At 38.7% G+C, this 24722-nt stretch overlaps 2 protein-coding genes across 3 annotated transcripts; both read left to right on the top strand.

Moving 5' to 3' along the window:
• Positions 1-547: 547 nt before the first annotated feature.
• Positions 548-12514, top strand: LOC107807102 (protein virilizer homolog). The gene is made up of 4 exons (XM_075255720.1): positions 548-1381; positions 1538-1626; positions 4411-4534; positions 12353-12514. The coding sequence occupies exons 1-4, from the start codon at positions 1307-1309 to the stop codon at positions 12449-12451; spliced, it is 387 nt and encodes a 128-aa protein (XP_075111821.1). The 5' UTR covers positions 548-1306; the 3' UTR covers positions 12452-12514.
• Positions 12515-17987: 5473 nt separating this feature from the next.
• LOC142161693 (protein virilizer homolog) lies at positions 17988-22624 on the top strand. Of its 2 annotated transcripts, none has more exons than XR_012710880.1 (4): positions 17988-18668; positions 18762-18866; positions 18967-19149; positions 22465-22624. XR_012710880.1 is itself a non-coding variant. In XM_075255719.1 (4 exons), exons 1-3 carry the CDS (start codon positions 18309-18311, stop codon positions 19110-19112), a joined length of 600 nt encoding a protein of 199 aa, XP_075111820.1. In that variant the 5' UTR covers positions 17988-18308; the 3' UTR covers positions 19113-19149; positions 22465-22624. The 2 variants fall into 2 exon arrangements, 1 of the variants encoding a protein (XP_075111820.1); XM_075255719.1 differs by having other exon boundaries at positions 18978-19149.
• The last annotated feature ends 2098 nt before the right edge of the window (positions 22625-24722 follow it).

Here is a 24722-nt window from a genome sequence, read left to right as displayed (position 1 = left end):
GTCAACCCAATATGACCATTGAAATCCCTTCCTATAAATAACTTCTCAGTAGGTGGTACCTGACATATAATCTCATCCAACCCATCCCAAAAGCGCTGTTTAACCTCCTCATCTAGGCCCATATGTGGCGCATAGGCACTGACGACGTTTACGGTGCACTGACCAACCACCAACTTAATAATCATCAATCTATCATTCACTCGTCTAACCTCAACAACAGACTCTCTAAGTTCCCTATCCACCAATATACCCACTCCATTCTTACCCTTCTGGGTTCCAGAGTTCCAAAGTTTATACCCATTTGCGTCCCTCGCACTCGATCCTGCCCACTTTGTCTCCTGGACACACGCTATATTAACCCTCCTCTTCTTGAGGATCTTCTCCAGCTCTATAGATTTACCTATCAATGAACCTACGTTCCATGACCCAATTCTCAACCGATGGACACCCTTGTTCCCTTTACCTCCCTTGCGTCCCAATACACCTCCTAGCCCCCACCCTACCTCCCAACCCACCCCTCGCACATGAACTCTGTTGACCATCCCAGACTGCAGCCACTATAACTCTGGAGGACTAGGGGTAATCACTAACAGACACCACATAACAAACTAGAATAAGACAAGATGTCATTGCAGGTGCCCTAATACGGTGACTAAACTAATAAGAACTAAAAGGATAGCAATTTTACTAACACAATAAAGGGAAATAGGCAAACGGGAGGTACCAAATTCCCGTGAGTATAACCCGGGAATTATCTTAGTATACTCGACTATATTGCGTCCACCTAGCTCGTTCGCGTCCAGCTCCTGTCGTTCCTTGCTGATACTCGGGTTGTTCTTCACTGTTTGTACGTGCCCGTTTCGCTCGCTGCCCAAAGCCACCTGAAAAATAGCTTGACCTCACCGGACAAGAATCCGCACCTCTGGCTTGAAGACGGGCCTGGTTTGTGTGTCACCACGGCACTACAACCAGGCCCAAAACCTGACCAACCAGGCCCAAAACCTGACTGTGGTTGTTCCCACTCGCCGGCGACTGATCCGTGTCTCGCCGGAGTAATAGGGGGAGAAGACAAGACGGGAAAGGAGGAGAGGTAGGGTGAGAGAGAATGGCGGAGAGAGAGAGAGGGGTGTTGGATGATGGGAAGGAGAAAGGGGTGAGGGGACTTACCTGGGCGGAGGGTGGTCGCCGGCGACTGAACTAGTCGCTGTTGAGATCCTCTTATGTTACCGTTGGCAGAGAGCATTAACACGATTCAGATTAAACATTCGGGTTAACTTCTCCCGGCGGGAGTACGCAGATACAAGGAATGGGTCGACCGGAGCCCTGTGTACTCTTTGCCCAAACTTTCGTCCAGCCTCAACTCGATGAGTATGTTGACGAGGTAACTATTATCCTCTTTGCCAGTCACTAGGGTTATGTTATGTGGATAATTGTTGTGTTATATTGTTCCAATTGTCTATTTTCTTGTTGTGGATGCCTTTTATTGTTTATTTTTATTTTTTTGATGTCATTGCTCTGTTATCCGGGTGTTTGCCAGGTGCTATTCCCAGAGCCGGTCGTAGTCACTGCTTGCGAGTTTCTTGAACAGAATGCCGCTTCTGCTTGTTCTTCACTCAAGCTTGTGGGGTACGGTTTGCTTTTTATATTTGCTTACTATTATTTACCGCAGTTTGAAGTAACATTGCACAAAGCTATATTTAAGTTGTAGTCCAAGTGTGAATTCAAAAATTTCTAGGTTATAGGTTCTATTGCGGTTTTATTGCATTAATGTTGGTTTACATGTTCAAATAACGCATTAAAAGTTTTTGATACACCATATATTATGCTTACAACGGAATGGGGTATTTTTGGGACCATCAGCCAATCAGGTTATCATTGTTGACAGTGAGACGTAGAGAAGCAAGACAAAAAGGATTTGTCTGAGATGTGACATTGTTTAGAAAATCTTAGGAGCATATTTGTCAAAGAGTTGTTAAGATATAAATATTTGCCTGGGTTAATATAATAAACAGAAGGCTGAAGTTTTAGGCCTTGGTTCTTCTCAACTTTGAAGCCGAATAGGGTGGAAATGGTGTAGTTACAGGCTCAAGGACTTACAAAAGGAAATTGAAAATCTCAGACTGGGCTATGTGAAGTGTTAACAGCAGTTGAGACTTGAGAGTAGTTTCCAAAGACTGGAGAATCCCAAATTTACATATGAGTTTTCAGTCCATGGCGGGAATTTCTCTTGCTCAGTTTTGACAGTCGTGAGTCTTGGCCAAGTGTGCTTAGAAGTACATGTACATTGATGGTAATCCCCAGCGAACATCTCCGGCAAACCTCCAATTGTGTGAGAGAGTAAGAGAAATAAAAGGAGGTGAGGAACTTGGGAGGGAAGAACAATTGGGCGTACAAATTCCGCTGCTTATTAATCACAACGTTACAGAGAAAAATAGATGATAGTTAGCAGTAATATCAAGTTCAGGTCTTCTCTTATTACGAGTCTTAAAGTGGATATTTATGGTTAGTTTAAATCTATATGTTTGGGGTATTGTTGGTGGAAGTCACTTCCCCCGGTATCTTTTCCAGTGGTATTGGAACTTCTAACTCATCAACAACCTTAATTATTAAAGAGAATTTGATAAGCAGTCTGACTTGCATATCACTCTTCATGTCTGATTGTGGCTATGGATTTAAGAAGAGCCTATTGGATGAGAACTTAATAGATCATGGCCTTCAATCTCAGTGCATGGTCTTCACTTTAATGGAAGGGATGTGATACTTTTCAACAACAAACAACAACAACAACCCAGTATAATCCCACTTAGTGGGGTCTGGGGAGGGTAGTGTGTACGCAGACCTTACCCCTTCCCTGGGGTAGAGAGGCTGTTTCCAAATAGGCCTTCGGCATCCTTCCTTCCAAGAACTTCCCACCTTGCTCTTGGGGATATGATACTTTTCATTCTAAAGAAATTGGTTGAATCTACCACGCAAGATAGAGGAGGTTGTAATTATATTTTTTTTGATGGATATTGAGTGGAAATAAAATTTACCCTATTAAGTCTTTGACTGATTCTGAAAAGTTTTGTGCCGTGTTCTAGCAATTTAGAGAGTGAAGGACTTCCTTATGTATCGATCTTGGCGCTGACCGTGAGAATAACTTTACTTGAGTTTTGCACCCAAGGGTGTGGCTTAATGGTCAATGAAGTGAGTGAGAACCATGAGGTCTCAGATGAAATCCCAACGGAGGCCAAAAACACTAGGTGATTTCAATCCATCCATCCAAGCTTGGTGGATAGAGTTACCTGGTACCTGTTGCGGGTGGGAGGTAGCAGGTATCCATGGAATTAGTCGAGGAGTGCGCAAGCTAGCCCGAACACAACAGTTATTTAAAAAAAGCTTTTACTTGAGTTCATCTGGACGAAAGAGTGAAGTGGAAGATTTTTACTATGTGTTATAGAAAACTAAAATTAGCAAAAAATCTTTCTGCTGAGTCCGTTTGAATATGTTTTTCTCTCTTTGATGCATGTGTGAGTGCAGGGAGAATGTTTTCATCTCAATTCTTAGTTTTTATTAGGGTAATTTTTTCGAAAAAGAAGTTTTTAATAGGGAAATTAAGGAAAGACCTTTACATGATTGGCTGGTTCGAGCGGAACACATTTTTTTCCTATGGATCTGAGAAGCCAATGTCAAATATCATTGATCTGCATTTTTGTTATAGGAACAATTACCTATAATATATAATAACAAAAAGAAGACCCTATGTGTCGAAGACTGATAAGCTTATGATCTTCTCTTTCGTATAAAAGAAACCGTTGTTAGTAAGGATGTGTACCGAAAAAAGAACAATTTTTCTGTGCAACAATACAACTAATAACAAAAGCCTCACAATTATTTAGGAGGTCAGTGAACTAGATCTCTTGAAGTAGGCATAGTGCTCTATCCTTATCGCAGAGAAAGTAACGTTCAGTCCCATGGAGAAATTTAGGATAATTCTAGTTTAGTGCTTTTCATAACTAATACAAATATAGTGTAATAATCTAAGTGGAAGATATGATCGCACTTCTCAACCAGATTATATAGGATCTTGCTGTTATTTCTTTAGCAGACGCTTTGTATTTAGAGTGGAAGACAAAGCAAACCTGAAAGATAACACATCCTCTCCATAAATCTGCTTTTATGCTGTTGGGTCAAAATTACTTACCACATTATTGGTTGAAGACACTTATAATCTTCTACTGAATTTGTTATCATCTTGCTTTTCTGGAGCTATGTGAAATTATGACTGAATGAGTTTTGTATGTGTTGTCATGATTGTTATGGCTTATGAATACCCCTTTGGACCCTTCTATAAAAGTTTTTATCTAGTTCTCCCTAAATATGAGAATACTTCTTGATGTATGTTTTGATACTACCTTTTGGTTTGCTCAGGGCCACTTCCCCACCTTCATTTGCTTTGGAGGTTTTTGTCCAATGCGAGGGAGAGACAAGGTTTAGGCGTCTATGTCAACCTTTCCTGTATTCTCATTCTTCGTCAAATGTGCTTGAAGTTGAGGTATCAAGTAAAATTTGCCTAATTCTTGTCTTATTCATACGGTGGTCTTGGAAAATGGCATTAGTTTTCAGGATATTGTTTGAAGAACTAATCCACATTGTTTGCAACCCTTGTGCCATTGTGCGTGTTTAGGAGAAAGTAGTTTTCTATTTCATTTCTTTTCTTCAGGAGTAATTATTGTTTGTATGACAACTCCATTTAGAAATTCTCTTTTGTGTTTGAATAAATCCATTAGGACATTCGTATTTCGTGGCCATTAATAATGTCCAGCTGTACATTTGCTTGTTCTTTTTTACTTTTACAACTGAAGCTTCCCTTTATAACTGGCTGTTTCAATTCTAGCCACAGCGAATTTGGAGGAATTTAATCTGTATTCCACTGTTATAATTTGAATGTCGTGGTTTCTGTTGTAGGCTGTCTTGTAATACTAGCTTTTTTCCTGAATGGGATGTGTTGTTGATTAGTTCCCAAATGCCAAATGGAACGTTTTATCTTATATTGCATATATCCAAAATCTTTTACGTCTATAAAATTGAGAAAGAATTATATTAATCCATGAGCTCTCTGATAATATTCCGAGTGCACACACTTCCTTTTTCCTCCTCCTCCTCCACGGGATTTGGGCTGTAAGGTTAGATCTCTGGCACTGAAAACAGTAGTTGAGACTCTGCAAGAAGAAGTGGAGAATAACATTTGGTATGTCATTACTCATTGACCATAAAGCTGCTGTTGCAGTCTCTCCTGAGTACTTATCTAAATTGAAAGGTCAATAGGTGGTAGTGTTCTTTTATGAAGGTCTAATAGTTTTCCCAAGTTGGCTAGGTAAGATTGGTCCGGATCAGTACCAACTGAAAGACAATTGAAATGCTAATCTGTCGCCCCCCAAAAAACAGAATATGGCTTGCTTTTTCAACTTCAAGATTCAATTTTGGAGTTAGTGATCTCATCGCTGTAAAAGCAACATTTTTCCTCAATGACTTGGTGAATGAGCCATCAGGGTCAATTGTGCTAAAATATCTCCTAAACGAGCTCTTTTGAAGCTCCTCTTTATGCACAAAAATAACAAACAAAGCCAGTTATCTTCTTGTGGCTCAGTATCTGTTAAGTTTTGTGAACGTCTCTTGTGTTTTGGTATCTCTCACTTTATAGATGTGTTTCCTACAATTGTTTTTTTGTATTTTAAAGTAACAAGAGCCAATCTTTTCAGAAGTTCTAAAACATGTATATTTCATGATATTCTAAGTTTGATCAGCTTGAATTGGATCGTTACAGACATTTTTCTGATATTTAGATTTCATTGATGAAGCACTAAGGGTAAAAGTCGTTGGATCTTAATGCATCAATACGATGCATCCAACGATAACTGTAGAAGAAATGAGCTAAAAGTCGTTGGATCTTAATGCATCCAAAAGCTTCATATTTCATGGTGGGAAATAGGATATTTATCCTTGCTTCACCTGTCGACCAGTATAAATATTGAACAGAGATGGATCTGAGCCTGTTCAAAGACATATTCTTCCCCTGAAACATCCTTCTAATTCTTTCCAGCCAAATAAGCCTAGACAAACATGTGTATAATATCCCCCAAAACTGTCTGTTCCTTCAAACAAGGCAGCTGCTTAAGCAGATTGCAGTTCTAGGCATCACCAAGGCATATTGCCCAGGGACAAAATAAGACATAAGACGCCATTTTTTATTTTTTTATTTTGATAATTAAGAGGCGTTAAGGTCTGCGTACACACTACCCTCCCCAGACCCCTATTGTGGGACTATACTGGGTATTATGTTGTTGTCCACTAACAGTAGGGAAATGTGATAACTGTCTTCTCTTCTGGCTTACAGAAATTCTGGGTGTGTTTGGACTAGGAAACAGTTTGTTTTTGTTATGTTCTTCTGTTTTTTTTGTCTTTCACCAGTGATTGGATTTGGGATTATTCTGAGAGAATGTGTGTTCTGATTGTTCTGTTTTGTTTTCTAAAACAAAACAAAACGTGTTTGGATTTGAAAAACCAAAATACCTGTGCAAGAAACAAAACAGTTCTGTTTCGAGAACAGCATTTTATATCGTTTCTTTCCCTTTTCTTGTTGTTATTACCTGTGAGGTGGTTCCCATGCTGCTCCATGATGGGAAAAAGATGCATTTTGAGGGCCTCTATCTATTTGCAACATACTTATGGGGCTCTATGAGTGTTAATGCTTTTTAATGCAACTACTATTTCCTGTATATGGTGCATTCTAGACTTCGATTGGACAAATATGAACTTATTTTCCATTGTTACTTCTCTCTTTTCTTTCCTCCTTGAATTCCTATATATGTCTTTATTGCCACACGTTTCGCCTCTTGGGAATAAACCCCCACAGAAATAATATTCACGGTATTAAAAGCGGAATAATAACGTAGCACCATGATATGATAATTAACAAGAATAAAATAGTGACAACAACACCAAAATTTTTACGTGGAAAACCCTTTTGAATAAGGGAAAAAAACCACGGCCCTGAGACGAGCAATTGATATCACTATAGCAAGGAATTTTTACACTTTGTAGATCCGAGTAAAATACTCCAAAGACCACTACAACACTCAAAAGAAATAACCCTCTTTTGATATTTTCACCTCACTACTATATCGCTCACTCTCTAATTTCCTCACAAATTATTTCCTTATACCTTATCTGTGAAACCTCATTCTTTCTTTCTCTCTTTGTTGGAGTGTGGAAATGAGAGTTGAAGTTCTCCTTTTATAGCCAAAGGTTCACTCTCTAAAGCCTACCATATTTGACAATTTACATACACTTTTCACAATTCAACAAAGTTGGCTACCAAACCAAAGAAATTCAACAAAGTTGGCTACCAAACCACACTAATTCAACAAGGCTGACTACCAAACCAAACCAAGTCAACAAGGTTGGCTACCAAACCAAAGAAACTTTTATTTGGCACATGCCTAATACTTCTTTAATGAGATGGACATTATCAATCTCCCCCTCCAGTCTCATTCATCTAGAGGTAGCATTATCTTCTAGTTTGAGTGCATGCCGACAAGTTCTATGCATAGCTCGAACTTGTTCCTTGGTACCACCTTGATCAGCATATCTGCGGGATTCTCACTTGTAGAAATCTTCAAGACTTTTAGAGATTCATCATCTACCATTTCTCGAATCCAATGATATCTCACGTCAATGTGTTTGGTCCTTGCATGGTACATAGAGTTCTTGGTAAGGTCTATTGCACTTTGACTGTCACAATAGACGACATACTCCTTTTGATGCAATCCAAGCTCTTGAAGGAACCGTTTCAACCATATCATCTCCTCGCCAGCTTCGGTGGCGGCAATATACTCCGCTTTAGTTGTAGAGAGTGCAACACACTTCTGCAACCTCGACTGCCTTGATATAGCTTCCCCTGAAAATGTAAACAAATATCCAGTAGTGGATTTTCTATTATCAATGTCACTTGCCATATCAGCATCTGTATAGCCCTTTAAGATTGGATCAGATCCTCCAAAGCACAAACAATCTCCTGTGATACCTCTTAGGTACCTGAGTATCCACTTGACTGCTTCCCAATGTTCCTTTCCATGATTTTCAAGAAACCTGCTGACAACACCAACTGCGTGAGCAATATCAGGTCTAGTGTATACCATTGCACACATCAAGCTTCCGACTGCTGAAGAATAAGGAACTCTAGCCATATTCCCTTTCTCCTCCACTGTTGTAGGACATATCTTCTTGCTCAACTTTAGATGACCAGCAAGAGGTGTGCTGACTGGCTTAGCACGTTTCATGTTGAAGCATTCCAGTACATGTTCAATGTACTTCTCCTGAGATAGCCACAACTTTCTACTTGTTCGCTCTTGAACTATCTTCATCCCTAGAATTTGTTGTAATGGGCCCAAGTCCTTCATATCAAATGACTTGGACAGATCTCCCTTCAACTTTGCTATCAACCCCTTGTCTTTTCCTACAATTAACATGTCATCCACATACAACAACAATATAATAAAATTATTCTCAGAAAATCTTTTGAAGTATACACATGGATCAGAATAGGTCTTTAGGTATGTTTGACTTTTCATGAATAAGTCAAACTTCATGTACCACTGCCTTGGTGCCTGCTTCAATCCGTAAAGACTCTTATTCAATTTGCACACCATGTGTTTCTTTCCAGCTAATTCAAATCCTTCTGGTTGCTCCATATAAATCTCCTCTTCCATATCTCCATGAAGAAATACAGTTTTCACATCCAACTACTCCACTTCAAGATCTAGGCTAGCTGCTAAGCTCAAAATTGTTCGAATAGAAGTCATTTTGACAACATGTTAGAAAATTTATCAAAATCAATACCTTTCTTTTGTTCGAAGCCTTTAACCACCAATCGAGCTTTGTATCTGACCAGCTTGCCATTTCCATCTTTCTTGAGTTTAAAAATCCATTTGCATTTGAGTGGTCTTTTACTCTTTGGAAGTTCAACCAGCTTGTACGTACCATTTTTCTGTAGAGATTCCATCTCTTCTTGCATGGCTTTCACCCACTGGTTCTTTTCTGGATGGGACATCACCTCCTTAATACTTTCTGGCTCCCCCTCATCACTGATGAGGACATACTCTGTGGAAGAGTACTTGCATGACTCTATCCTTGGCCTCTCTGATCTCCTCAGAGGTTGAGGTTGTTCTTCTTCCTGAGTGGGGTGCTCCACTTCCTCGATACCTTCATCAAGTTGCTACCCATGCTCAATAACCACACCTGGTTGCTCCTCCTGCTCGGCAACCTCGTCGGTCGTACTTTCTGCACTTGTGGGATTGTTAGAACTATAAGGAATAGTAACAAGGTTAGGAATTATACCATTCTTCACCTTTTCTGACATATCAGCAGCAGTTCCAACTTCACTTTCTCGGAAGACTACATCTCTGCTTCTGATGACCTTTTTCTTTATAGGATCCCACAGTATGTACCCGAACTCTTCATCTCCATATCCGATAAATATGCAGGGAACAGATTTATCATCTAGCTTTGTTCTCTGTTCTTTTGGTACATGTGCAAAAGCTCTACAACCGAACACCTTTAGATGCGAGTAGGACACCTCCTTGTTGGTCCAAACTCTCTCTGGAATGTCAAATGCCAACAGAACTGATGGACTCCTATTGATCAGGTAACATGCTGTTTGAACTGCTTCACCCCAGAATGACTTAGGCAGTTTAGCCATTCTGAGCATGCTTCTCACCTTCTCCACAATAGTACGGTTCATCCTCTCGGCTATGCCATTGTGTTGTGGGGTTCCAGGAACTGTCTTTTCATGTCTGATCCCATAACTTGAACAATACTCTTCAAATTCCCTTGAAGTGTACTCACCTCCATTGTCACTTCGGAGATGTTTTAGCTTTCGACCCGTCTCTCTTTCTACTAGAGCATGAAACTTCTGGAAAACTTGAAACACCTGATCTTTGGTTTTCAAAATATAAACCCATAATTTTCGTGAAGCATCATCAATAAAAGTAACAAAATATTTGTTACCGCCCATTGATTCAATTTCCATTAGGCCACAAACATCAGAATATATTAAATCAAGTATATTCAATTTTCTTTCAGACGATGTCTAAAATGAGGCACTATGCTGCTTACCAAATAAACAGTAGTCACAAGGTTTTACCGTAGTACCTTTGGCATAAGAAATGAGTGATTTCTTGGCATGAATCTGCAATCCCTTCTCGCTCATATGACCCATTCTTTTGTGCCACAAATATGCAGAAATCTCATCTTGTCCTGCGTTCAATTCACCTTGGCATGTTTCTGCATTTGTCTTGTACAACGTGCCACGAGCAACTCCTTTTGCAATCACCAATGATCCTTTAGTGAGTCTCCACTTTTGATTTGCAAAATAGTTCTCGTATCCATCTCGGTCTAAAGCAATTCCCGAGATCAAGTTCATCCGCAAATCAGGTACATGTCGCACATCCTTTAGAACCAATGTGCATCCGACATTTGTCTTGATACAAATATCACCAATCCCCACAATCTTTGAGTAACTTGTGTTACCCATTCTCGCTGTGCCGAAATCACCTGCTACATATCTGCAAAAAAGATCTCTTACCGGTGTGGCATGGTAAGATGCCGCTGTGTCAACCACCCATTCCGACTCTGGACCTGACAGGTACATGCATTCCTCTTCATTAATAAAGAGGACAACATTATCATTGTTTTTCACCATGGCGGTTGTGTTGTCGTCATTCTTCTGGCCACTGGTTTCACCTTTTCCCTTCCTTGGATTTGGGCAATCTCTTTTGAAGTGACCTGGTTGATCACAGTTGTAGCAATTTCTGGCTCTTGATTTGGATCGGTTCTTTGACTTCCCACGAGCTCCGGATCTACCATAGTTGCTCGAACTCCTTTGATAACTCCTGCATCTACCTTCTGTGATGAGAGTTTGTCCTTGATTTTCAGGCTTCTTTCTCATCTTCTCATTGAGTAAAAGAGACGATGTGATATCTTTCAACTCAATAGTAGTCTTACCGTGCAGGATGGTTGTTGCCAAATTATCGTACGAAGATGGAAACGAGTTTAATAGCAAGATGGCTTTATCTTCTTCCTCGATTTTCACTCCGAGGTTGGAAAGTTGTGTGATTAATCCGTTAAACACATTTAAATGTGACAAAAAATTTGTACCTTCACCCATGTATAGGGCGTATAACTGCTTCTTTAGGTACAATTTATTTGCCAACGTTTTGGACATGTATAGGGTTTCCATCCTTGTCCAAATTCTACGTGCAGTGTCTTCATCAATGATATTATTTACCACATCATCTGATAAGTGCAACCTGATTGCACTAGCAGCTCTTTCATCCAAGTCATCCCAATCCTCAGCTTTCATGGTATCAGGCTTTTTGGCATCAACAACTAGTACCTTGGGTAATCCTTGTTGGATGAGCAGATCCCTCATCCTTCTTTGTCATGTTGAGAAACCGTTATCTCCGTTGAATTTTGCTACCTCGTACTTTATTTCGGACATTTTTATTTTTCACCGAGTATAGTACTACCGACACTGAATAGTATTTTAGTGAACGAGCAAAACCTGTGCTCTGATACCAGTTATTGGGAATAAACCCCCACAGAAATAATATTCACGGTATTATAATAACGTAGCACCAAGATATGATAATTAACAAGAATAAAATAGTGACAACAACACCAAAATTTTTATGTGGAAAACCCTTTTAAATAAGGAAAAAAAACCACGGCCCTGAGACGAGCAACTGATATCACTATAGCAAGGAATGTTTACACTTTGTAGATCCGAGTAAAATACTCCAAAGACCACTACAACACTCAAAAGAAATAACCCTCTTTTGATATTTTCACCTCACTACAATATCGCTCACTCTCTAATTTCCTCGCAAATTATTTTCTTATACCTTATCTGTGAAACCTCACTCTTTCTTTCTCTCTTTGTTGGAGTATAGAAATGAGAGTTGAAGCTCTCCTTTTATAGCCAAAGGTTCACTCTCTAAAGCCTACCATATTTGACAATTTACACACACTTTTTACAATTCAACAAAGTTGGTTACCAAACCAAAGAAATTCAACAAGGTTGGCTACCAAACCAAACCAAGTCAACAAGGTTGGCTATCAAACCAAACCAAGTCAACAAGGTTGGCTACCAAACCAAAGAAACTTTTATTAGGCACATGCCTAATACTTCTTCAATGAGATGGACATCATCATCGCCCTCCTCTTCTTACCTCTTTTAAAAGGTTTAAACTGGAAAGAAAAATGAGAATCTTTTGTATTTTGCTATTTGTTAAAGTGAATATGACTTTTGCAGGCAATTGTAACCAATCATTTGGTTGTCGAGGCAGCTATCGAAGCCTTAGCCTGGTTGTGTATGGAAACACCACCGAAGATCTTGGCCAATTCAACATAGATGTTGATTTAGATGGCTCTTTGGCCAATACTATTAGTGTTGTTGAAGGAGACCTTGAAGACCTCCCACCTGCATTGCGTCCAAATAATCTCTCGACTGAGAAAACATTGTCCTCTTTGAAATCATTATCTTTAAAAAATATTCCTCAGGATATTCCTCTCGAGCTCAGGCAGTTTTTACAACTTATTCTTAAAATGTTGGAATCACCAAAATTTGGACTTGTGAAAAATAAGGTTTTTACGTCCTTGTTATCAGTGGCCTCAATCTATGCAACTCCTACTTTCCTTCTATGATGACAATGCAAAAGCAGCTTGAACTGGATAAGTTGGTTTATAATCAAGAAGTTCAACTTAAAATTGCTGAAGCCAAAAAGGAGCTCCAGGAGATATATGATAGCTTTATTTTTCAAGCTGGCGACCAGTCTGCTGAATTTGTAGCAGATGCTATGTTGTTGGAATCCGAGAATGAGACTGCTGCTCCAAAGCAACTGTTGGACTCCTTAAGCCACCACTTCAAATTTGGCAGTAGTACTGGAGATGCTGTTCATCGTGAGCTTTCAAAGGTGGTTGGATATCTAGCTTGTATGTGTACTTATGATATCATATCCTCATTATAATATAGCTCGATGTTTTCTGTCTCTTCTTTTTCTAAATGCGTCTAGTTTTCATGTGTAAATTGTAGGACCCATAAAAAAGATGAAACAAAGAAAAAAGATGAAAATGTTGCAGAAGTCAAATAGGGTGGCTGGAAAATTTTTCCAAGTTGGGCGGCTAGAAAAAGTTGCCAAATTGCAAAAGTCATAAACACATGTTTTGACCGATGGTAATTTGCACTGCAAATTACAGTGAATAAACCATTCTGATCTTCTATAAATAGCAGGCTCCATTTCTCTTTTGATGTACACCAAAATAACGTGAGAAGCATAAAGAAGTAAGAGTAATCCACAGATTGTGGTATGTGAGATAACTAGTGAGTGCTAGTAATATTGTAGTAAGGTGTTTTAAATAAAGAGTGTTATTTCTTTCAAAGTTGTAGTAGTCTCTTGACACTACTAGTTGTAATATTATAGTAATAATATTGCTCTACTCGGGTATTGTATTTTATCTCGCAAAAAGAGTTGGTGTCGTTGTTACTCTCTTGTGTTATTATTATTTTCTGTGAATATTATTTTTGAGCTGGATTATTATTTTTCCCAACAATGTGGTATTAGAGCAATGGCGAATAATGGTCTGCTATCTTTTCAGTACCCCCGTCTCACAAAAGATAATTATGAAAAATGGTGTCTACGTATGAAAGTCATTCTTGGCTCTCAGGATATATGGAAAATCGTAGACAAAGGGTATGCAAAACCCAATAATGAGAAAGTTCTGCCTCAAAATAAAAAAAAGGTCTTGGCAAAGACGAGGAAGAAGGATCAACAAGCCCTCACGCTCATTCACCAATGTTTGGACGATGCCATGTTTGAGAAGGTGGCAGATGCTACCACCTCAAAGGAAGCTTGGGGGATTTTACAAAATTCTTTTCAAGGAGTTGACAAGGTAAAAAAGGTAAAACTTCAAACTCTAAGGGCTGATTTTGAAGCTTTAAAAATGAAAGAATCCGAATGCATCTCGGATTATTTTTTAAAAGTGAAGGCTATTGTAAATCAACTAAGAAGATACGGGGAGGACATAGAAGATGTCCGTGTGGTAGAAAAGATCCTTCGCACTTTAACACCTAAATTTGATTTTGTGGTGTGTGCTATTGAGGAGTCTAAAAATTTAGAATCTGTAATGGTGGAGTAATTGGAAGGTTCTTTACAAGCCCACGAAGAAAAGATCAAAAGGAGAAAAGAAGTGTCATTGAAGCAACTTCTTAAAACTCAGGCATCCTTCAAGGATTATGGAGGTGAAACAAGCTATCGAGGAAACTGACGAGGACGAGGCCGTGGCGGTCATGAAAAAGGAAGAAGTAATGGTAACAACTTCAAGAAGTAACGGTAACAACTTTAACAATGAGAGGTCGTGGTCGTGGACAAAGAAGAGGAAGAGGACGTGGATACTACCAAGAAAATAATGGACAAAGGTATGACAAATCAAAAATTGAATGTTATAATTGTCATAAATTTGGCCATTACTCTTGGGAATGTCGTAGCAATGTTGAAGAAAAGGCTAACCTTGTTGACGACAAGAAAGAAGAAAATGAGTCAACGTTGTTGATGGCACTCAAGGAAGAAGACAGAGATGATTGCAGCTCGTGGTATTTGGACAATGGAGCAAGCAATCATATGTGTGGATGCAAAGAGAAGTTTGTGGAGATCAATAAAACAGTGAGAGGTAATGTGTCCTTTGGAGATACCTCAAAGGTTCAAATCGAAGGGATAGGTACGATTCTGATCTCCTGTAAAGATGGTAGTCACAAGTTAATTCAAGATGTTTATTATGTGCCAAAATTAAAAAGTAATATTTTAAGTTTGGGCCAACTTCTTGAAAAGGAATATGACATCCACATGAAAAATATGCATCTTTGGCTTAGAGATTCAAGTGGAATTCTAATTGCTAAAGTGCATATGGCAAAGAATAGATTGTTTTCTCTCAATATTAAAACAATTGATGCAAAGTGTTTGAAGGCTAATGTGCAAGATGAATCATGGTGTTGGCACATGCGATTTGGGCACTTAAATTTTGAAGCACTCAAATCAATGGGAGAAAAGAACATGGTACATGGGATACCATCAATCAACCATCCAAATCAATTGTGTGAAGCTTGTTTTTTTGGAAAACATGCAAGGAGGAGTTTTCCAAAGGAGACCATGTCAAGATCAACCAAGCCGCTCCAGCTTGTCCACACTGATGTGTGTAGACCAATCAATCCACCTTCTTTTGGTAAAAGAAAATACTTTCTGCTTTTTATTGATGACTTTAGTAGAAAGACTTGGGTTTATTTCTTGAACCAAAAATTTGAAGCTTTTGCTACTTTTAAAAATTTCAAAGTAGTTGTGGAAAAAGTGGCTATGAAATTAATGCTCTAAGGTCCGATAGAGGAGGCGAATTCACTTCAAGCGAATTTAATGACTTCTGTCAACTTTATGGAATTCGTCGCCCTCTAACGGTACCTTATTCACCTCAACAAAATGGTGTTGCAGAGAGAAAGAATCGAACGATTCTTAATATGGCTAGATGTATGTTGAAAGCTAAAAGTATGCCCAAGGAATTTTAGGCCAAAGCTGTTTCTTGTGCAGTTTATTTGAATAACAGGTCTCCAACAAGAAATGTTAGAGATCAAACCCCTCAAGAAGCATGGAGTGGAAGAAAGCCAAGTGTCAAGCACTTGAGAATCTTTGGGAGCATAGCCTATGCTCATGTGCCACATCAAGGGAGAGCAAAGCTTGACGATCGAAGTGTCAAGCATGTGTTTGTTGGCTATGATACGAGTTCAAAAGGCTACAAGCTATACAACCCAAGCAGCGGTAAGGTGGTGGTAAGTCGTGATGTTGAATTTGATGAAGAACTGGCATGGAATTGGGAAGCTGAGGAAGAAACTTCATATGATTTTCTTCCATACTTTGGTGATGAAGAAGAACCAGAGACCGTGGAACCTGTGCAGGATACAACTCCACCCCCTTCTCCAACCAATGTTGCATCTCCTTCTTCTCAAGAAAGTTCAAGCGAACAGCCGCAAAGGACAAGGAGCATTCAAGTCTATGATGACACAGAAGAAGTTACTAATTTTGATTTTTTATATTGTCTCTTTGCTGATAGTGAACAAATGAACTTTGATGAAGCTGTTACAGACAAAAGGTGGAAACAAGCCATGGAGGAGGAGATCAAGTCAATAGAGAAGAACAACACTTGGGAGTTAACAACTCTTCCCAAGGGTCATCGAGCAATTAGAGTTAAATGGATATACAAAACAAAGAAGAATGTTGATGGAGATGTGGAGAAATACAAGGCACGACTTGTGGCTAAAGGCTACAAGCAAAGGCAAGGCATTGACTATGAATAAGTGTATGCACCTGTTACCCGCATGGAGACTATTCGTTTGCTGATCTCTTTGACGGCACAAATGAAGTGGAAGATTCATCAACTAGATGTCAAGTCAGCCTTCTTGAATGACTATCTTGAAGAAGAAGTCTATGTTGAACAACCATTGGGTTTCATGGTCAAAAACCATGAAGATAAAGTGTTGTGGTTGAAGAAAGCTTTATATGGATTAAAGCAAGTCCCACGAGCATGGAATAGTTGCATCGACAAGTATTTTCAAGACAATGGGTTTACTCGTTGTCTCCATGAATATGCTCTTTACCTTAAAATTCATACTAATGGAGATATCTTACTTGTTTGTCTTTGTGTTGATGATCTTATTTTCACGGGTAATAACCCAAGTTTGTTTGAAGCTTTCAAAAAAGATATATCCCGTGAGTTCGAGATGACAGACATAGGGCCCATGTCATATTACCTGGGCCTAGAAGTGAAGCAGATGGAGGATGAAATTTTTATCTCTCAAGAAAGCTATACAAAGGAGATATTGAAGAAGTTCAACATGCTCGATTGCAACCCTGTGAACACACCGATGGAAAATGGGACAAAATTGTCCAAGTTTGATGAAGGAGAAAAAGTGGATCCCACATTCTTCAAAAGTCTTGTAGGAAGTTTGAGGTACTTTACTTGTACTAGGCCAGATATAGTTTTTGCAGTTGGAGTAGTAAGTCGCTTCATGGAGGCTCCTACCTCTACTCACCTGAAGGTCATTAGAAGAATTCTTCGTTACCTAAAAGGTACGATCAATTATGGGTTATTTTATTCTTCTTCTAATGATTTCAACCTTGTGGGATTTTGTGATAGCGATTATGCGGGAGATATTGATGATAGAAAAAGTACAACTGGTTTTGTATTTTTCTTGGGTGAATCTGTTATTTCTTGGAGTTCAAAAAAACAGTCCATAGTTACTCTCTCGACTTGTGAAGCCGAATATATAGCAGCAACATCATGTACCTGTCATGCTATTTGGCTAAGAAGATTATTGAAGAAGCTCAATTTATCACAAATTGAGGCTACAGAGATTTGTATTGATAACAAATATGCACAAGCACTCGCCAAGAATCTGGTGTATCATGATCGAAGCAAGCATATAGATACAAGGTATCATTTCATCAGAGAGTGCATTGCCAAGAAGGAAGTCAGGCTCAAATATGTGAAGTCTCATGATCAAGTTGCAAATATCTTCACAAAGCCTCTCAAATTTGAAGATTTTCAAAGATTGAGATCAAGACTTAGAATAAAGAAGAAAAATCAAAATTAACGGAGAGATTTGTAGGACCCATAAAAAAGATGAAACAAAAGAGAAAAGATGAAAATGTTGCAGAAGTCAAATAGGGTGGCTGGAAAAAATTTTCAAGTTAGGCGGCTAGAAAAAGTTGCCAAATTGCAAAAGTCACAAACACATGTTTTGATCGATGGTAATTTGCACTGCAAATTACAGTGAATAAACCATTCTGATCTTCTATAAATAGCAGGCTTCATTTCTCTTTTGATGTACACCAAAATAACGTGAGAAGCATAAAGCAGTGAGAGTAATCCACAGATTGTGGTCTGTGAGATAACTAGTGAGTGGTAGTAATATTGTAGTGAGGTGTTTTAAATAAAAAGTGTTATTTCTTTCAAAGTTGTAGTAGTCTCTTGACACTACCAGTTGTAATATTATAGTAATAATATTGTTCTACTCGGGTATTGTATTTTATCCCACAAAAATATTTGGTGTCATTGTTACTCTCTTGTGCTATTAAATTTGCTGTGGATATTATTCCTGGGCGAGATTATTTTTTATCTCAACATAAATTTTGTAATATGATTATGATTTCTCATTTCAGAGAGAGAACATGGTTCTCTGTTTGACTCTGGATCTTCTAGTGTCTTTGGCAAGAGAAAGCTGCTATCATTTTGTTAATTGTGGTGGCATGGAGCAGCTTGGTTATTGTTTTGTTAGTAGCTTGCAGAACTCTAGTGCTCTCAAATTGCTGCACCTTGGAGTTATTGAACAGGCAACTTCTCATTCAGTTGGCTGCGAAGGTTTCCTTGGATGGTGGCCTCGTGAGGATGAAAATATACCTTCTGGTACTAGTGAGCGATACAATCAATTGTTGAAGTTATTATTGCACAATCTGCGGCATGATGTAGCCTCTCTTGCTACTTATATACTTCATCGTTTGCGGTTTTATGAAGTTTCTTCTAGATATGAGGTACATCATTTTGTTAATGTCCTCGTTTATGCCTTGTTGTAAACTCGATAGACATCTTCATACGAACTCTCTTTTTCTTTCACTTCTTAATAGTGCTCCATATTGTCTGTCCTGGGAGGTCTTTCTGGCTCTGGTCAGGCTACAAGTGCCACCATGGATATACTTGCCAATGCTAAACTTCAACTCAAGAACTTCTTGGTCAGATAAAAATTTGTTACATTTTGTACATCTTGAGTTTCCTCTCGTTATCTGTTTATTGTGGTACTATAGTTGGTTTATCATCCATTTTTGTGACAAGTATTGGTGCAGAAATTAATAAATTCCTCTGGCCCAATTGAAGATTCTTCTCTGGTGGCTTGTGCAAGTAAATCTTTGGTTCTTGGTGATGCTGGACAATTATTCAACCAGTCACTTGATAACTCAGTCAAGTTGTTGCTTTTCTAACAATGACATGGATCAGCATTTGCTTTCCCTTCTGAAGGTATATTTTAATCAACTCTTAGTGGTCAAGAAGTGTTATCTATGCCTCTGTCTCCTATATTTTGGTTAAACTGTTTTAGTAACTCAGCGAAGAATTTAGGACCGTAAAGGAAGATTTTTACTTCTAGGCAACTTGAATGCCTAGACAAAAATAGAAAAAGTTGTGCCTCAGAGTTGACTTTCTTAGATCCATTGCTTGATTTTGCTGCATGCTCTGGTCTTAGGTCCTCATCTGGCCAATTGCCTAGTTAATAAATTTGTAAAAACAGATCTACTCCAGTACAACAAGGATGGTTCCCTTATGAACTCTTTCAGAAAATAGAACAAATTTTGGCTGGATTATTTCTTTTGCCTTCCCTGGTCTTGAATGATGGCGGTTATAAATAGACATAGGCATTAATCCATGGTTGCTGTGACCTATGACTATTTGCCCTATTTGTCTTAATCTTTCATCCTAAAAAGACAGAAGCAGCTAGCAATGTGAATGATTCTGTTAGTTTTAATTTTTTGTTCTCACTTGTCACAAAATAGAGTTTTGAGTGATAGCTCTCATACAAATTATATCAGTTATATTAATACCATATAATTAGCTAAGGCTGAACTCTCTTTTTTTGTCCATCTGGTGGTTGTTTTGATGTTGTTGTGACTTTATTTACTGGTCTTTCAACTATATTTAAGCATGCTTTTGCAGCCTGATTAATCATTGATCATCACAATATTTGCAAAGCTAGGCCCTTGGTGGTGGATTTGTGTCTTAGGTCACGGGTTCAAGCCCCCACACCATGCAAAACAAAGCCTGATATTTAAGTGGAGAAGGGTGTGAGCACGTGATTTTTTCCCTATGTGAGAATTACTCCCAAAAATTTAAAATAAAATAATTTTTCTTTGTGCGCAATTTTGAGAATTTTCGTGGCATTTTTGGATAATTATTTGTATTTGTCCGTGCATTTTTCTATTTTAAATGAGAAAAATGCAAAAAAATATGTGTTGCATGTACATTTAGGATTTAATTTTACAATTTAGGATTTAATTAAGCAAGTTTGTTTTTACAAAAAACAAAAATCATAAAAATAATGTACGTTGCATTTTTAGCATTTAATGTCCAAATTGTGTGATTTTATCGTAATTGCTATTTAATTATGTGTTAATTGTTATTAAGAGTTAATTAGCACTTTTATAAATTAATTTAGTTCTATAGGCTAATTTATGATTTTTAGAATTTTAGTTTTATTTTAAGAAAAATAAAAGAAGAAAAAGAAGCAATGGAAATAAGAAGAAAATCAGACTGGGCCACCTTTTAAATTAAATCAACCAGGCCCTAACCAAATAACCCCTTATCCAACCCAAAAACCCACTGACCCGGTCCGCCCCATAACCCAAGCTAACTACCCCACTTCTATTCTTCATTCCCTAACAACAACAAAGAAAAAAAAAACCCTAAAAAAAAGAGAGACGCCCGCCCCCCCTTCTGCTTCATCTTCTCCGTCATTCACCTCCAGCCAAACTAGCTTTCTCCATCAACAACCACCGTCGACGAGCCACCAAAACAAGCTCCAGCCGGTCCGTCATGGCTACTACTTCTTCTTCTTCAACAGTCACTGCTCAACACACACACACAGTCCGTCGACCATCTCAAACAGCCCCACCCCTCCATTCCCGTCGACGAACCACCATAACCCAACGTCCAGCTCCACCATGACCATGTCCCTCTCCAAACCACCACGCTTGAGCTTCATCTTCAACACCCTCACGACCAGCAGCTCCGTCACACGCACACACACAGTCCGTCGACGAACCACCAAGCCGGCGACGAAACCAACCAGCCTCACCATCGTTACCACTCCCAGCTCCCCCACGACCTGAAATAGTTGTCTCTCAGGCCGTCTCCAAACACCAGCCATCCGAGGTCATGCTCAGTCATACGTCGAGGCAGTACGTCGAGGTTTCGTTCGAGTCCGTGTCTGTTAGTCAAGCGTCGAAACAGTGTTGCAAACGAAGTTGTGTTTCATCGGAAGTTCAACATTGTTCGACGTCAGATCGTTAGCATAAAGGTCAGCCATAGTTCGTTCACGGATTTTTGTTGTTTTTTCTTTGGTTTCGTTTTAATATGTGGTTTCATTTTTGATAAAATTTTTGCATGATATTCCTACTGAATATTCGTTGAAATTGTGTGTGTGTGCGTTTTGATGACTTTCCTACTGTTTTGAGTTTGATTGATGTTTAAGTTTAGTGATTGAAATCTACTCGCTTGTTCCGTTAAGTTTGTTCTGATATGAATCTGACTCTGTTGTTAATTCATGAACGTTGTCGATTAGGAGTTTGTTTGGCGAGTTTGTTTATTCAGAGTTTGATTATTAATTGGATAATTGATTAGATGAATTGGTTATAGCTGATATGGTTTGTAATACAGATCAAAGGGGATGGGGGTAGAATGGTAATTTCAGTAGTTTCAGGGGTAATATGGGCTATGAGTCTTAAAAATGATTAATTTGAGTGCTCCGTCTACTAGACATTAATAATATTAAAATAATACCTAGTGGGGGACAAGACATATGATGGTGAGAATTAATACATTGTTTAATACATAGTGGAGGGACAACACATATGGTAGTGGACAATAATGCATTATTTAATATAGTGGGGGACAAAGCATGCAGTAGTGGGGAATAAGGGAATTAAATAAAGAAAAGACATGTAGTAGTGGGGAACAAGTGAATTAAAAAGAGGACAAAACATATAGTAATGGGGAACTAGGCATGCAAGTGTGGGGAGAACATTTTCGGATTAATTTAAGTGTTTCAAGGCAGATAAAGTTAATGGAGTTTTGGCTATAAATAAGGGGAGCAAAACACAAGAAGAAGGGCGGGAAAGGGTTGAAGGTTTTGGTATAAATATAAAGATCAGTAGAGACTTGAGGGGAGGAGAAAAAAGATTCTGAAAATCTTAAAAGAGTGCTGGAGAGTTTAAAAAGAGGAAAACAAAAAGAAAGAGAGGGTTTTTCATTGCATCTGTAGGAGTAACTCAAATTCGGGACAGTGAACCTGATTCCTTTTTGAATGCTTAATTGGTTCAGTGGTCTACGAGTTCAGTTTTGGGTTTAATACACGCGTGGTTGAGTCTGTTTGTGGTGATGTTGGTGGTTGCTGTTTAGTCTTTTACAAACTTTTGGGGCTGTTCTATCGAGCTTGTTTGGTTTTCTTCAAATTTTTTCGAGCCTCGAATTTGGTTTGAACTGCTGCTGTTGGGTTGCTGTTGTTTTGCTGTGTTACTACTGTTGCTAACTGCTCCTTCATCTTCTTGTATTTCTATTATCCAGGTACATGTTCTAAAGCTCTCAAATTTAATGGAAAGGAAGTAAAGAGTTGTTGGAATGGATTTATGAATTTCTCCTGTTTCTTTGTGTTTAATTTAATGTATAAGCAATAGTTCACTTGATATCGCATAGTATGTATTAGAACGACTTTGGAATGCATAAACTGGACCGTTGAATCTATTTCTACAAACATGTAAATATCAATTGTAATTAATCCTAGTTTGTGATTACTAGTTATGAAATATAGTGTAGTTAATTCCTTTTTTAGTGGTTGTGTAATAGTTTCAAGTAGGTTATGTCACAAAACAGGTTCAAATAGTTTATGAAAATCAGCATGTTGGTTTAATAGGTCTAATTCTGAAATCGCGAGTTCACTTGAGTAAATAGTATCATTTAAAACCGCAATGTAAATAATGTTAGTAACTAATGTTAGTTCTCGAATGTTAGTGATTAATGTTAGCTTGATGTCAGTTTTAAGCATTGATGCATTTTTCAACAAATCGTAAAAAGAGCTCAAAAATGGCTTTATATTCCACATAGTTAACTCCAATAATCCAATTCATATAATAAAGCTAAAGTTGAACTGGATCGAAATGGTAGCTGGTTTGTTAATATTTACAACGGCAGGCGGCGGATCTTAAGTTAGGTAGCGGGTTCAAACTAGAAGGTGTTTCCTTTTGTTTGGACCCGGATTTGAATTTGAAGCCCGAACTTTTAATGCTAATTGATTAGGATTTTTCTTTATTCTTAGAGACCAATAAATAGGAAATCATAGTCGCTTTAGGATATCCTTGAATAAAAAAATGAGATGAGCCTCGCCGAATAAAAAATACAAAATTGCGGGGCCCTCAATAAATATTTGTTTTAAAATACTTAGACTTAGGGACGGGCCGTTTAGCCAATTTCACGGCCTTCCCCAAAAGATAACAACGCGCAAATCACTTCCGGCGCGCTTTAAATAATAATCTCTTAAACTCGGGTGCACATTTATGTGACCCAAATCCAAATCTCAACGAAGTCGAAATGTGTCGCTAATCACGGGTACATTGATTGTAACGTGGTTCGAGATGCATTTCCACGACGTTGCAAATTCCTTTTAAAAATAATGAAAGAGACGAGCCTTGACAAACAAAAGTACACAAGCTGCGGGGCCCTCTATACGTGTTGGTAAAATTACTTAGACTTCGGGATTGACTGTTTAGCAAAATTTCGCGGCCCTACCCAAAATAATGATACGCTAGTCACTTTAGGCGCGTATTTAATAATATTATCTTCTTAAACTCGGGTGCACATTTATGTGACCCAAATCCAAATCTCAATAGAGTTGAAATGTGTCAATAACCACGGGTGCATTGATGTGACGTGGTTCGAGATGTATTTTCACGATGTTGCAATTCTCGGTAAAAATAATAATAATAAAAGCGGTACACAGTTAAAATTTGCACACAGATTCAACATGTATTAAAAATCAGATAAACAAGCCAAATATGACAGTTGAGCGACCGTGCTAGAACCACGGAACTCAGGAATTCCTAACACCTTCTCCCGGGTTAACAGAATTCCTTATCCGGATTTTTGGTGCACAGACCGTTAAATAGAGTCATTCTTTTCCACGATTCGGGATTCAACCGGTGACTTGGGACACTACAAATCTCCCAAGTGGCGACTCTGAATCTTTAAATAAAATCCCATTCGATTGTCCTTTAATTGGAAAAACTCCCTTCTACGCCCCTTTGCGGGGTGTAGCTGAAAAATGAGGTGTGACAGCTCTGGCGACTCTGCTAGGGACCGAACCCAGAATCTCTGGTTCAGGGTTCAGAATTCGAGCTTAGATAAATTGTTATATTTGGCTTTATCTGATTTTGTTACATGTTTGGGCCTAATGTGCTAAATGATGCTTTTACCGCTTTGATATTATCCGAACTGTATATAAATTGTGCCGAACCCTTTCTCTTCTTGCCTCCGGGGATGTTCTTACTGGTTGAGACTCCCTATTCTGTTAGTGTCATACCCTGAAATAAGAAAGAGGCCTGACAAGTTACTAAGCCAGATGGCCTTTTGGTTCCCGGTACGTAGCCCCCTCCTCGACTCGAGTCGTCCGCTCGGGTACACAGTCTAGAAAAAATACTCAGGTTATAAACCGAGAATAACTCAGTTTCATGCCGAATCCCTAGTAGGAACGTTTGTTTGCATCACGTGCATTTGACTTTGGAGGCTCAACACAGGGGTTGGGTCTGTCTAGGACAAGTGTACCAAAAATG

The sequence above is a fragment of the Nicotiana tabacum genome, chromosome 6, assembly GCF_000715075.1.
Source record: "Nicotiana tabacum cultivar K326 chromosome 6, ASM71507v2, whole genome shotgun sequence".
Classification (NCBI taxonomy): Eukaryota; Viridiplantae; Streptophyta; class Magnoliopsida; order Solanales; family Solanaceae; genus Nicotiana; species Nicotiana tabacum.
Note: the sequence above shows the minus strand (reverse complement) of the source record. Positions and strands in the feature narration are given on the sequence as shown.